The sequence below is a fragment of the Babylonia areolata genome, chromosome 30 (assembly GCF_041734735.1).
Source record: "Babylonia areolata isolate BAREFJ2019XMU chromosome 30, ASM4173473v1, whole genome shotgun sequence".
Taxonomy (NCBI): domain Eukaryota; kingdom Metazoa; phylum Mollusca; class Gastropoda; order Neogastropoda; family Buccinidae; genus Babylonia; species Babylonia areolata.
In genome coordinates this window covers 5,035,167-5,050,166 of record NC_134905.1, presented here as the reverse complement: position 1 = coordinate 5,050,166, position 15,000 = coordinate 5,035,167, and the positions used below count along the sequence as shown (strand labels likewise).

The 15,000-nt window shown below is 48.1% G+C and overlaps 1 protein-coding gene across 1 annotated transcript in view; it reads left to right on the top strand.

The window, feature by feature from the left end:
• Window positions 1-15,000, top strand: part of LOC143275581 (myosin-VIIa-like) — a 161,951-nt gene that overhangs the window by 56,049 nt on the left and 90,902 nt on the right. The window contains exons 4-9 of the mRNA XM_076579785.1: window positions 3,063-3,247; window positions 5,969-6,090; window positions 8,660-8,916; window positions 11,918-12,071; window positions 14,090-14,166; window positions 14,924-15,000. The exon at window positions 14,924-15,000 is cut by the window's right edge and continues 177 nt beyond it. Of these exons, the coding sequence (XP_076435900.1) occupies window positions 3,063-3,247; window positions 5,969-6,090; window positions 8,660-8,916; window positions 11,918-12,071; window positions 14,090-14,166; window positions 14,924-15,000 (872 nt within the window). The remainder of the gene's footprint in view (window positions 1-3,062; window positions 3,248-5,968; window positions 6,091-8,659; window positions 8,917-11,917; window positions 12,072-14,089; window positions 14,167-14,923) is intronic.

Sequence of the window (15,000 nt, the reverse complement as noted above, 5' to 3'; positions counted from 1 at the left end):
CCACTCTCTTTCCACTCACCCCCCCCTCTCTCTCTCACCCCCTCTCTTTCTCTTCCTCTCTCTCTCTCCCCCCTTCTCTCTCTGTGTCTTCCTCCCCCTGCCCCTCTCTTTCTCTTCCTCTCTCTCACTCTCTCTTCCTCTCTCTCACTCTCACTCTATTTCTTTCTCCCTCCCCCCTCTCTCTCCCCCCCTCTCTTTCTCTTCCTCTCTCTCTCTCTCTCTCTCTCTCCCCCCTTCTCTCTCTGTGTCTTCCTCCCCCCCGCCCCTCTCTTTCTCTTCCTCTCTCTCACTCTCTCTTCCTCTCTCACTCTCACTCTATTTCTTTCTCCCTCCCCCTCTCTCTCTCACTCTCTCTCTCTTTCTCTTCCTCTCTCTCACTCTCTCTTCCTCTCTCTCACTCTCACTCTATTTCTTCCTCCCTCCCCCTCTCTCTCTCTCTCACTCTCTCTCTCTTTCTCTTCCTCTCTCTCACTCTCTCTTCCTCTCTCTCACTCTCACTCTATTTCTTTCTCCTTCCCCCTCTCTCTCTCACTCTCTCTCTCTTTCTCTTCCTCTCTCTCACTCTCTCTTCCTCTCTCTCACTCTCACTCTATTTCTTTCTCCCTCCCCCTCTCTCTCTCACTCTCTCTCTTTCTCTTCCTCTCTCTCACTCTCTCTTCCTCTCTCTCACTCTCACTCTATTTCTTTCTCCCTCCCCCCCTCTCTCTCACTCTCTCTCTTTCTCTTCCTCTCTCTCTTCCCCTCCCCCTTTCCGTCTCTCTCTCTCTCTCTCTCTCTCTCCCTCCCCCCCCCCCCCCTCTCTCTCTTTCAGTTTGTCCTCCCGTTCCCATGTCCGCTCAAGTCTTTCAGTATCGGTTTCGCCTACTGGTTCCATAGTAATATTTCTCAATTTTCTAGTTCAGTGTTGCTGTCCTCCCTTGCCACCCCCCCCCCCCACCTCTCCCCACCCCTCACCTCTCCCCAATCTCTCTCTCCCTTTTTTTCCCTATCTTGATATAACTTGCTGTCTAGTCTCAGTCAGTGCCCCTCACTCCTCTCCACCCCCCCCCCCCCCGCCCCCAGCCCCCTCCCCCATCATCCGTCCTTTTTCTCCCCCCCCTCCAGCTCCCCCCCGCCCCTCTCCCCCTTTTGTCATCAAGTCAATGGAGCAGTCTTTCACCCAACGAGCATCTCTCCCTCTGTGTGTGTGTGTGTGTGTGTGTGTGTGTGTGTGTGTGTGTGTGTGTGTGTGTGTGTGTGTGTACGAGCTCTCTCGCTCTCTCTTTTTTTCTCTCTTTTTTTTTCTCTCTCTCCCTCTGTCTCTGCCTGTTTCTCTCTCTCTCTCTCTCTCTCTCTCTCTCTCTGTATGCCTGTCTCTCTCTCTCTCTCTCTTTTCTCCCCCTCCTCTCTCTCTGTCTCTGCCTGTTTCTCTCTCTCTGTGTCTTTCTCTCTCTCTTTCTCTCTGTCTGTCTGTCATTCACCCGAGGAGCATCTGTGTGTGTGTGTGTGTGTGCGTGTGCGTTAGCTCTCTCTGTCTGTCTGTCTGTCTGTATATCCCTCTGTCTCTGCCTGATTGTCTCTCTCTCTCTCTTTCTCTAGCTTACACTCTCTCTCCCCCTCTCTCTGTCTTGCTCTCTCTCTCTCTCTCTCCCCTCTCCCCCCTCTCTCCCCTCTCTCTCTCTGTCTTGCTCTCTCTCCCCTCTCTCCCCCCCTCTCTCCCCCTTTCTCTCTCCCCTCTCCCCCCTCTCTCTCTCCCCCTTTCTCTCTCCCCCCTCTCTCCCCCTCTCTCTCTCTGTCTGCCCTCTCCCCACCCCCTCTCTTTCTCTCCCCCCTCCCTCCCTCCCTTATCTTCCCAGAGAGTCCATCCAATCCCCAGAATGATATCAGAACTAGGGGTTCCTTTTAATCAATAGTGGGGGTGTGGGGTGTGTGTGTGTGTGGAGGGGGGGTGGTCTGCCCCCTTGGCCTTGGTTCCTTGGGGACTGAGAAAGGACTGGCATCTTCCAGATCCCCCCCCCCCCCCCCCCGCCGCCCCCCTGCCCCGCCGACCCCCCCCCCCCCCCCTTCCCCCTTCCGACCCCAACCCCAAGAACGAAGAACGCTCCAATGGTGCTGCTGCTGCTTTATGAGATGTCTAGCAGGAGATTGGGTTTCGGTATCGAAGGAGAGGGTGTAGGGTGTGTGTGTATGTGTGTGTATGTGTGTGTGTGTGTGTGGGTGTGGGGGGTGTGTGGGGGAGTCATGACAGGGCGTTGTCAGTCATTCAGTCTACTGTGTTAGGGAACTGATTTTTTTTTTTTTTTTTTTTAACCCACACAATTTTTTTCATCATCGAGTGTACATAGCAGAAGATTTGGGTTTTTTTTGTGGGGGGTTGTAGTAGACATGGATACTTAAAATACATAATGTTTATCCTCACACACACACACACACACACACACATGCACACACACACATGTACACACACACACATATGCACACACACGCATGTGTACACACACGAATGCACGCACGCACGCATGCCTTGCGCACACACACACAGATAGAATCAGAATCAGAATTTAGCCAAAGCCCCAAATGAAGGGGTGTAAAAATAAATTAAAAAAAAATAAAAAGAGAGAAAAAGATCATCCATTGAAAACAAAACAAAACAAACAAAAAAATGAGAGAGAAGAGAGAGAGAGAGAGAAGAGAGAGAGAGAGAAGAGAGAGAGAAAGAGACAGAGAAGAGAGATAGATAGAGAGAGAGAGAGAGAAAGAGACAGAGAGAGAGAGAAAGAGGGAGAAAATATATATATATATATATATATATAGAGAGAGAGAGAGAGAGAGAGAAGATAGATGGATACAGAGAGAGAGAAGATATATACATATATATATAGAGAGAGAGAGAGAAGATATATACATATATATATATATATAGAGAGAGAGAGAGAGAGAGAGTGAGAGAGAGAGAGAGAGAGAGAGAGAACAAGAAAACGAGAGAGCGAGAGCGCATGAAACTGAACCCCTGAACCCTCCTCTGTCTTCCCCCCCCCCCCCCCCCCCCCCCCCCCCCCCCCCAACCCTCCTCCCCCACACAGACGTTCACGGGGTCGATCCTGGTGGCTGTCAACCCCTACGAGATCCTCAACATCTACACCACGGAGCAGATCAAGCTGTACCGCGACAGGAAGATCGGAGAGCTGCCCCCCCACATCTTCGCCATCGCCGACAACTCCTACCACAACATGAAGCGCTATCAGCACGACCAGTGCGTCATCATCAGGTGAGCTCCAGATCCTTACAGATCTTAGGGTACGACCCCCACAGGCTGCGATTGGTTGGTGGTCCTTAGGGTATTCTTCTTCTTCTTCTTCTTCTTCTGCGTTCACTCGTATGCACACGAGTGGGCTTTTACGTGTATGACCGTTTTTACCCCGCCATGTAGGCAGCCATACTCCGTTTTCGGGGGTGTGCATGCTGGGTATGTTCTTGTTTCCATAACCCACCGAACGCTGACATGGATTACAGGATTTTTAATGTGCATATTTGATCTTCTGCTTGCATATACACACGAAGGGGGTTCAGGCACTAGCAGGTCTGCACATATGTTGACCTGGGAGATCGTAAAAATCTCCACCCTTTACCCACCAGGCGCCGTCACCATGATTCGAACCCGGGACCCTCAGATTGACAGTCCAGCGCTTTAACCACTTGGCTATTGCGCCCGTCCCTTAGGGTCTTCAGGTTCAAAGCTTAGCCAGCATCTTTGGGTCAGTGAGTAACTCCTGCCACAACATGAAACGCTTCCAGCATCCTTATCAGGTGAGCTCCAGATCCTTAGAGTCTTAGGGTTCAAACCCACAGGCTGCGATTGGTTGGTGGTCCTTAGGGACTTCAGGTTCAAAGCTTAGCAGCATCTTTGGGTCAGTCAGTAACTTCTGCCACAACATGAAACGCTACCAGCACGACCAGTGTGTCATCATCAGGTGAGCTGCAGTGTTGTCCTTTAGGGTCCCCCCAGGGTTGGAATCCTGCTTGGCTGGGTCTGGTGGGTCGTCCTTTAGGGTCTCTGGGTTCGAATACCTCCTGGCAGCATCTTTGGGTCAGTCAGTGACTCCTGCCCCACACCATGAAGCGCTAACAACACGACCAGTCATCAGGTGAGTTAGCTTCACATCCTTTGGGGTCTCCTCGGTTCAGATCCTGCCTGGCTGCGTCTGGTGGGTGGTCCTTTGGGTGCCAGGGTTCAAATCCCAAAATCTAACATGCGCATCATCATCATCATCATGATTATCTTCAAATCATCGACATTGACATCATCATCGTCAGTTTGTTGTTACCTTACCACAACATGAAGCGCTACCAGCACGACCACTGTGTCATCATCAGGTGAACTGCAGCGTTGTCCTTTAGGGTCCCCCCAGGGTTGGAATCCTGCTTGGCTGGGTCTGGTGGGTCGTCCTTAGGGTCTCTGGGTTTGAATCCTGGCAGCATCTTTGGGGTCAGTCAGTGACTCCTGCCCCACACCATGAAGCGCTAACAACATGACCAGTGAGCTTCACATCCTTTGGGGTCTCCTCGGTTCAGATTCTGCCTGGCTGCGTCTGGTGGGTGGTCCTTTGGGTGTCATTATCAGGTGAGCTGCAGTGTCGTCCTTTAGGGTCCCCCCAGGGTTGGAATCCTGCTTGGCTGGGTCTGGTGGGTCGTCCTTTAGGGTCTCTGGGTTCGAATACCTCCTGGCAGAATGTTTTTGGTCAGTCACTGCCTCCTACCACAACATGAAGCACTACCAGCATGACCAGTGCCTCAAGAGAGCACCAAGCTGATCCTGCAGTTCTGGTATGATGATGATGATGATGATGATGATGATGATGATTTTGAACTCTCCAATCACACGTCACACCTGTCCCCACCTGTGTGTGTGTGTAACATGTAGCGGAGAGTCAGGTGTGGGGAAGACAAGAGAGCACCACCCTGATCCTGCATTTCTGGTATTGTGATTGTGATGATGATTACGATAATGATGATGATGATGATGATGATATGTCACACCTGTCCCCACCTGAGTTTGTGTGACTTGCAGCGGAGAGTCAGGTGTGGGGAAGACAAGAGAGCACCAAGCTGATCCTGCAGTTCTGGTATTATGATTGTGATGATGATGATGATGATGATGATGATGATGATTTTGAACTCTCCAATCACACGTCACACCTGTCCCCACCTGTGTGTGTGTGTGTAACATGCAGCGGAGAGTCAGGTGTGGGGAAGACAAGAGAGCACCAACCTGATCCTGCATTTCTGGTATTATGATTATGATGATGATGATGATGATGATGATGATGATTTTGAACTCTCCAATCACACGTCACACCTGTCCCCACCTGTGTGTGTGTGTAACATGTAGCGGAGAGTCAGGTGTGGGGAAGACAAGAGAGCACCAAGCTGATCCTGCAGTTTCTGGTATTATGATGATGATGATGATAATGATGATGATGATTTTGAACTCTCCAATCACACGTCACACCTGTTCCCACCTGTGTGTGTGTGTGTGTCACGCTGCCAGCGGAGAGTCAGGTGCCGGGAAGACAAGAGAGCACCAAGCTGATCCTGCAGTTCTGGTATTATGATTGTGATGATGATAATGATGATGATGATGATGATGATGATTTTGAACTCTCCAATCACACGTCACACCTGTCCCCACCTGTGTGTGTGTGCATGACATGCAGCAGAGAGTCAGGTGTGGGGAAGACAAGAGAGCACCAAGCTGATCCTGCAGTACTCCTCTTCTCCTTCTTCTCCTCAGCCTTCTCCTCCTCCTCCTCCTTCTTCTTCTTCTTCTTCTTCTCCTCAGCCTTCTCCTCCTCCTCCTTCTTCTTCTCCTCGGCCTTTTCCTTGTTGTTGTCTTGATGATGATGATGATCTTATTATTATTACGATAAACATCTCCAATCACACGTCACACCTGTCCCCACCTGTGTGTGTTTGTGTGTCACGCTGCCAGCGGAGAGTCAGGCGCCGGGAAGACGGAGAGCACCAAGCTGATCCTGCAGTTTCTGGCGGCGGTCAGTGGTCAGCACTCCTGGATTGAACAGCAGATTCTTGAGGCCAACCCCATCATGGAAGGTGGGCAGGGGGGGGGGGTGTGGACGGGGGGGGGGGGGGGGCTTTAGGTTGTGTGGTGTGGTGTTGGTGTGTAGGGGGTGCTTTAGATTGTGTGGTGTGGTGTTGGTGTGCAAGGGGTGCTTTAGATTGTGTGGTGTGGTGTTGGTGTGTAGGGGGCTTTAGATTGTGTGGTGGTGTGGTGTTGGTGGGTAGGGGTGCTTTAGATTGTGTGGTGTGGTGTTGGTGTGTAGTGCAGGCTTTAGATTGTGTGGTGTGGTGTTGGTGTGTAGGGGGGCTTTAGATGGTGTGGTGTTGGTGTGTAGGGGGGCTTTAGATTGTGTGGTGTGGTGTTGGTGTGTAGGGGGGCTTTAGATGGTGTGGTGTTGTGTTGGTGTGCAGGTGGGCTTTAGATTGTGTGGTGGTGTGGTGGTGTGTGTTTTGTGTGTGGAGTTAACTTGTTCAGGCTTACAGTTGGGCCACCAACAAAGTGAGAGGTGTATCATCAATGGTTTCTCCATCGCTAATGGAAAATCATTCACAGCTTACTAGTCTTCTGTGAAGGACTATGACTCTCAAACTAGGAGGCAAAATTGCACTGGCTCTTAGTGCTGCAGCCTTGGGGGCTAGTTGGCCTTTGGGAACCATCCCAACGCCTGCCGACTGTCCTAAAACCCTCTCGGTCTAGAGAGTGGGGGATGTAACTTGGGCAGGACACTCTCCGCTATAATCAAATTCCAGCCCAGATAGTCGGGACAGCAGTTCGTTCCCTCCTCTGCTGTTCTGATGGTCATTGTCCGACACGACTGACTTTAGATAGTGTGTTGTGGTGTTGGTGTGTGTGTTTTGTATGTGGGATAGGACCTTTAATTTGTGTGTTGTGGTGTTGGTGTGTGTGTTTTGTATGTGGGATAGGACCTTTAATTTGTGTGTTGTGGTGTTGGTGTTTTGTGTCTGTATTTCTGTCATGGAAGGGGTGTGTGTGGGTATGTGTCGCTGGTGTGTTGTGGCGTTGGTGTGTGTTTTGTGTATGGGGTAGGGCCTTTAGATTGTGTGTTGTGGTGTTGGTGTTTGTGTCTGTATTTCTGTCATGGAAGGTGTGTGTGTGGGTATGTGTCGCTGGTGTGTTGTGGCGTTGGTGTGTGTTTTGTGTATGGGGTAGGACCTTTGATTTGTGTGTAGTGGTGTTGGTGTTTGTGTCTGTGTTTCTGTCATGGAAGGTGTGTGTGTGTGGGTATGTGTCGCTGGTGTGGTGTGGTGTTGGTGTGTGAGGTAGGGCCTTTAGATTGTGTGTTGTGGTGTTGGTGTGTGGGTCAGGGCCTTTCGACAGCGTTTATGTTTAAAAATAACATGATAGTGGAGGAAACAACACAACTGCACTTGGTTGTTGTGTCAGATATATTTGCTTATATCTTAGAATGATTTCCACCCATGAAATAAACAAATTTGATTTTTTTTCCCCCCCCAATTTTTTTAAATTTTTTTTTAATCTGAATTATCTTCCCCTGATTGGGAGTTATCTCATCCTGTCAGCATTATACTTATGATAATTATGCTCTCCATTTATTTTTTTCCTTCAAGAAAACATATATTCTTTTACATACTTTTATACATGGTTTTAATTTTTGTGATTTTTAAAAATATTTATTTTATTTTATTTATTTATTTATTTTTTTAGAGGTTGGTAATTATTTTGCACAAAAAAAAAAAAAAAAAAAAAATCACAGATAGTTCAGGAAGTGAAAGGGTTAAGAACTGATGGATATTCAACCCTGAAAGGGCCTCTTTTGCAGTCAGCTGGGCTATAAGCAAGCATGATTTGATTTGATTTGATCATCACAAACTTCCTCTTTCGCTTCGTCAAGTCTCCACACTCAGTCAGCTCTTTCAAGTCTGGCCTTAAAACCCACCCCTTCCCAAAATAGCCTCGCTTCCCTGCCTCTTCCTTGTCTTCAGTTTCTTTCAGTTTTAGAGTTATGCATGCGTATGAATGACTGGTGCGAAAGCGCTTTGATTTGTCTCTGCACAAGATTCAGCGCTGTATAAATACCATTATTCACCGTCACCGTCACCGATCCCTCAGATTCCGAATCCTTTGGGGCGCCTTCGAAGCTTTGTCAACCACCTTTCTCCAGTCCTCGCGTCTCTCGGCCGCTCTCAGGGTGTCTCTCAGCTCCATGCCTGTCCACTCTCGGATGTTGTCCTCCCATCTCTTCCTTTGTCTGCCTCTTCTTCTTCCTCCCCTCACTGTGCCTTGTAAGATTGTTTTAGCAAGACCAGAGGAGCGTGTGACATGACCAAACCACTTCAGTTTTCGTTGTCTGGCGAGTGTTTGAAGGTCAGTATAGGGCCCGATTTCATTGCGGATGCGTCTCTTGACTTCTTCATTCGTGATGTGGTCTTTGTATGAGATGCCTAAGAGTCTTTGGAAGCACCTCATTTCTACAGCTCTTATTCTTCTCTCTAAGTCCGCTGTGAGGGTCCATGATTCGCATGCATATAAGAAGATTGACATGACCAGGTGTGCGCCAGGGCTGCCTGCTCTCCCCTACTCTACCATTATTATTATTATTATTATTATACTCTCTCCCAGCGTTCGGCAACGCCAAGACCATCCGCAACGACAACTCGAGCCGCTTCGGCAAGTACATCGACATCCACTTCAACGAGAAGGGCGTGATAGAGGGCGCCCGCATAGAGCAGTACCTGCTGGAGAAGTCGCGCATCGTCAACCAGGCGCACGACGAGCGCAACTACCACATCTTCTACTGCATGCTGGCCGGGCTGCCGGCCGAGGACAGGGCCAAGCTGGAGCTTCAGGAGGCCACGCACTACAACTACCTGACACAGGTGTGTTGTTGCACCTGTCTCTGTGTCTTTTTCCAGTCGTCGTTTTACGCACGTTAAAGATCCTGTAATTCATGTCAGCGTTCGGTGGGTTATGGAAACAAGAATATACCCAGCATGCACACCCCCGAAAACGGAGTATGGCTGCCTACATGGCAGGGTAAATAAAAACGGTCATACATACACGTAAAATGTTACATGTCTGTCTGAGTGTGTATGCGTGTGCGTCTGAAATGTGATTGAATGACACCGGAAACGAATGATGAGCGCCCAGTGGCAGCCGTCAGTCGGCTCTACCCAGGTAGGCAGCCTGTGGTGCAAATGTCCCCGTGTATGTAAAGCGCTTAGAGCTTGGTCTCTGATCGAGGATAGGCGCTATATAAGTATCCACATCAATCAATCAGTCGTCGTCGTCATCTTCTTCTTCTTCTTCTTCGTTTGTGGGCTGCATCTCCCACGTTCACTCGTGTGAACACTGAGTGGGCTTTTACATATACGACCATTTTTACCCAGCCATGTAGGCAGCCATACTCCTTTTTCTGGGGTGTGCTTGCTGGGGTATGTTCTTGTTTCCATAACTCACTGAAACGTTGACATGGATTACAAGGATCTTTAACGTGCGTGTTTGATCTTCTGCTTGCGGTATACACACGAAGGAGGTTCAGGCACTAAGCAGGTCTGCACATATGTTGACCTGGGAGATCGGAAAAATCTCCACCCTTTGCTCGCTAGGTGTCATTACCAAGATTTGAACCCGGGACCTTCAGATTGAAAGTCCAACGCTTGAACCACTCTGCTGTCAATTGTTGTTTGTTGTTGCTGTGCCAAGGCCTGTGCGTTGTTATGACACACCTTGCGCGTTGTTATGACACACCTTGTGCGTTGTTATGACACACCGTGTGCGTTGTTATGACACACTGTGTGCGTTGTTATGACACACCTTGTGCGTTGTTATGACACACCTTGTGCGTTGTTATGACACACCTTGTGCGTTGTTATGACACACCTTGTGCGTTGTTACGTCACACCTTGTGCGTTGTTATGACACACCGTGTGCGTTGTTATGACACACCTTGTGCGTTGTTATGACACACCTTGTGCGTTGTTATGACACACCTTGCGCGTTGTTATGACACACCTTGCGCGTTGTTATGACACACCTTGTGCGTTGTTATGACACACCGTGTGCGTTGTTATGACACACCTTGTGCGTTGTTATGACACACCGTGTGCGTTGTTACGTCACACCTTGTGCGTTGTTATGACACACCTTGTGTGTTGTTATGACACACCTTGTGCGTTGTTATGACACACCTTGTGTGTTGTTATGACACACCTTGTGCGTTGTTATGACACACCTTGTGCGTTGTTATGACACACCTTGTGTGTTGTTATGACACACCTTGTGCGTTGTTATGACACACCGTGTGCGTTGTTATGACACACCTTGTGCGTTGTTACGTCACACCTTGTGTGTTGTTATGACACACCTTGTGTGTTGTTATGACACACCTTGTGCGTTGTTATGACACACCTTGTGTAGTGTTGTTACGTCACACCTTGTGCGTTGTTATGACACACCTTGTGTGTTGTTATGACACACCTTGTGCGTTGTTATGACACACCGTGTGCGTTGTTACGTCACACCTTGTGTGTTGTTATGACACACCTTGTGCGTTGTTATGACACACCGTGTGCGTTGTTATGACACACCTTGTGCGTTGTTACGTCACACCTTGTGCGTTGTTACGTCACACCGTGTGCGTTGTTATGACACACCGTGTGCGTTGTTACGTCACACCTTGTGTAGTGTTGTTACGTCACACCTTGTGCGTTGTTATGACACACCTTGTGCGTTGTTATGACACACCGTGTGCGTTGTTACGTCACACCTTGTGTAGTGTTGTTACGTCACACCTTGTGCGTTGTTATGACACACCTTGTGCGTTGTTATGACACACCTTGTGCGTTGTTACGTCACACCTTGTGTAGTGTTGTTACGTCACACCTTGTGCGTTGTTACGTCACACCTTGTGCGTTGTTATGACACACCTTGTGCGTTGTTATGACACACCTTGTGCGTTGTTACGTCACACCTTGTGCGTTGTTATGACACACCTTGTGCGTTGTTATGACACACCTTGTGCGTTGTTATGACACACCGTGTGCGTTGTTATGACACACCGTGTGCGTTGTTATGACACACCTTGTGCGTTGTTATGACACACCTTGTGCGTTGTTATGACACACCTTGTGCGTTGTTATGACACACCGTGTGCGTTGTTATGACACACCTTGCGCGTTGTTATGACACACCGTGTGCGTTGTTATGACACACCGTGTGCGTTGTTATGACACACCTTGCGCGTTGTTATGACACACCTTGTGCGTTGTTATGACACACCTTGCGCGTTGTTATGACACACCTTGTGCGTTGTTATGACACACCTTGTGCGTTGTTATGACACACCTTGTGCGTTGTTACGTCACACCTTGTGTAGTGTTGCTCCAAACCTTACTTCAGGTGCTGACCTGTACTTCATTATGATATAATGATAATAGCAACGACGATAATGACGAATGTGAAGAAGATGATAATATCAATAATAATGATGATGATAATTAAGATAGAAATGATAATGATATTAATGATGATGGTAGAAATAAAAATGATAATAACAATAATAATAATAATAATTGTAATAATGATAAAAAAAAAAATGATGAAAACAATAATTATGGACATTTATATAGTGTGATTTTTTTTCCAGGAATACTGACTGCTGAAACCACCTGACATTTCGGTCCCCACCCCCAACCTCCCAAAATGTTACGTAATTAGAGATCAAGCTGTAAAATCATAATGCATGCACGCACGTCCAGACACGCACCGAAAAAAAAAAGAGGTAGAAGAAGAAGAAGAACGTTTTAAGAGAGAGCTAACACCAAGTTATATGTTTGAAAAAACAAAAACAAAATTATTAAAAAATGTTTTTTCTCCCAGGGGGGCAGCATCACGTGTGAGGGGCGTGACGACGTCAAGGACTTTGCCGACATCCGCTCGGCCATGAAGGTGCTGACCTTCTCTGACGGGGAACTGTGGGACGTCCTCAAAGTGCTGGCCGCACTGCTTCACCTAGGCAACGTCAAGTACAACGGTCAGTCAGGGGTCAAGAGGTTAAGGGGTCGACCGTGCACGTTCTGGGAATCGGAGTGGGTGTGGACGGGCGCAATAGCCGAGTGGTTAAAGCGTTGGACTGTCAATCTGAGGGTCTCGGGTTCGAATCACGGTGACGGCGCCTGGTGGGTAAAGGGTGGAGATTTTTTACGATCTCCCAGGTCAACATATGTGCAGACCTGCTTAGTGCCTGAACCCCCTTCGTGTGTAAATGCAAGCAGAAGATCAAATACGCACGTTAAAGATCCTGTAATCCATGTCAGCGTTCGGTGGGTTATGGAAACAAGAACATACCCAGCATGCACACCCCCGAAAACGGAGTATGGCTGCCTACATGGCGGGGTAAAAACGGTCATACACGTAAAAGCCCACTCGTGTGCATACGAGTGAACGCAGAAGAAGAAGAAGAAGGAGTGGGTGTTGATACGCATAGTTATATAACATGATGGGTATGTTCTAGTTGAAATAACTCACCATAGACTCAAAACCAAAAAATTAAAGTTTATAAAAACTTTTTTTTTGTGGTAGATGAATCCTCTTTGTTTAGTGAAATACAAGGAGCACAAGACCAATGACTGTGTGCGGAACCTGGTCAGCAACCTTGTTGGGCCCCAAGAACCACTGCTGGCGACTGTCAAACGACGGAAGATGGCATGGTTTGGTCATGTCATACGACATAACACCCTCTCCAAAACCATCCTGCAAGGGACTGTAGAGGGAGGGCGCAGACGGGGGGCGGCAGAGAAAGAGCTGGTCCGACAACGTCAAGGAATGGACCAAAATGACGATGCCAGATCTCCTCACGACAGCTGCCATTAGAACAGCATGGCGAGCTATGACATCTTCCTCATGTCCCCCCAACGACCCCAGCGGTCAAGGGAATGAACAGAACAGAACAGAACGTTTCGAACCATAGGTTCAGTTTGCAGTCAATTTTGTCTTCTTCTTCCCTCACTGACATGGGTGACAGGATTTTTAACGCGCGTGTTTGATCTTTTGTGTGCATACGTGTGCACACAAACGTCTGCACACGTGCTGACCTGGGAGATTGGAAAAATCTCCACCCTTTACCCACCAGCTATGTTTGATTACGTAGATAGACGTTAAGCTATGTTTTCACGTGGGTGTTTGAGGGCGTGCGTGTGAGTGTGTGTGCATTGTGCGTGTGTGTGTGTGTGCAGACTTGTGTGTGTGTGTGTAAATCAAAGTACTGGTGTATATATATATATATGCATTCACATGTTTGTCTGGACACATGCTGATCTGGGAGATTGGAAAAATCTCCACCCTTTACCCATGAGCTATGTTTGATTACCTAGATAGACGTTAAGCTATGTTTTCATGTGGGTGTTTGAGGGCGTGCGTGTGAGTGTGTGTGCATTGTGCGTGTGTGTGTGTGTGCAGACTTGTGTGTGTGTGTGTGTGTAAATCAAAGTACTTGTACTGGTGTATATATATATATATATGCATTCACATGTTTGTCTGCACACATGCTGATCTGGGAGATTGGAAAAATCTCCACCCTTTACCCACCAGCTATGTTTGATTACGTAGATAGACGTTAAGCTATGTTTTCACGTGGGTGTTTGAGGGCGTGCGTGTGAGTGTGTGTGCATTGTGCGTGTGTGTGTGTGTGCAGACTTGTGTGTGTGTGTGTGTAAATCAAAGTACTGGTGTATATATATATATATATGCATTCACATGTTTGTCTGCACACATGCTGATCTGGGAGATTGGAAAAATCTCCACCCTTTACCCACCAGCTATGTTTGATTACGTAGATAGACGTTAAGCTATGTTTTCACGTGGGTGTTTGAGGGCGTGCGCGTGTGAGTGTGTGTGCATGTGTGTGTGCGCACACACATGAGTGTGTGCGTGCGTGTGTGTTTGTGTGTGCGTGCACATTTGTGTGTGTGTGTGTGTAAATCAAAGTACTGGTGTGTATATATATATATATATATGCATTCACATGTTTGTCTGCGTGTCTGCTGTGTGCAGCCATTGAGTTGGACAACATCGATGCCACAGAAATCCAGGACATCTCCTACATCAACAAGGCAGCCCGCCTCATGGAGGTACGTTGACATTGTATTACTCTTTTTATCACAACAGATTTCTCTGTGTGAAATTCGGGCTGCTCTCCCCAGGGAGAGCGCGTCACTAAACTGACAGCGCTACCAATTTTTTTCTTGGTATTTTTTCCTGCGTGCAGTTTTTTTAATTTGTTTTTCCTATCCAAGCGGATTTTTCTACAGTATTTTTGCCAGGGACAACCATTTTGTTGCCGTGGATTCTTTTACGTGCGCAAAATGCATGTTACACGTGGGACCTCGGTTTATCATCTCATCCGAATGACTAGCGTCCAGACCACTACTCAAGGTCTAGTGGAGGGGGAAGAAAATACTGGCGACTGCCGGTGTGATTCGAACCAGTGCGCTCTTCTTCTTCTGCGTTCACTCGTATGCACATGAGTGGGCTTTTATGTGTATGACTGTTTTTACCCCGCCATGTAGGCAGCCATACTCCGTTTTCGGGAGTGTGCATGCTGGGTATGTTCTTGTTTCCATAACCCATTGAACGCTGACATGGATTACAGGATCTTTAACGTGTGTATTTGATCTTCTGCTGCCTATATGGCGGGGGAAAAAACGGTCAAACACGTAAAAGCCCACTCGTGTGCATACGAGTGAACGTGGGAGTTGCAGCCCACGAACGCAGAAGAAGAAGAAGAAGACGAAGAAGTCCAGAGGCAGTGACAACCTCTTTGAGAAACTGAAACTGAAACTGAAGATCAAGGTCAAGGTGACTCGCCTTCCACCCTCGTTCACGCAGGTCAGGGCCCAAGACCTGATCGACGCGCTGACGACGCGCACGCTGTTCACGAAAGGCGAGAGCGTCACCTCCACCAT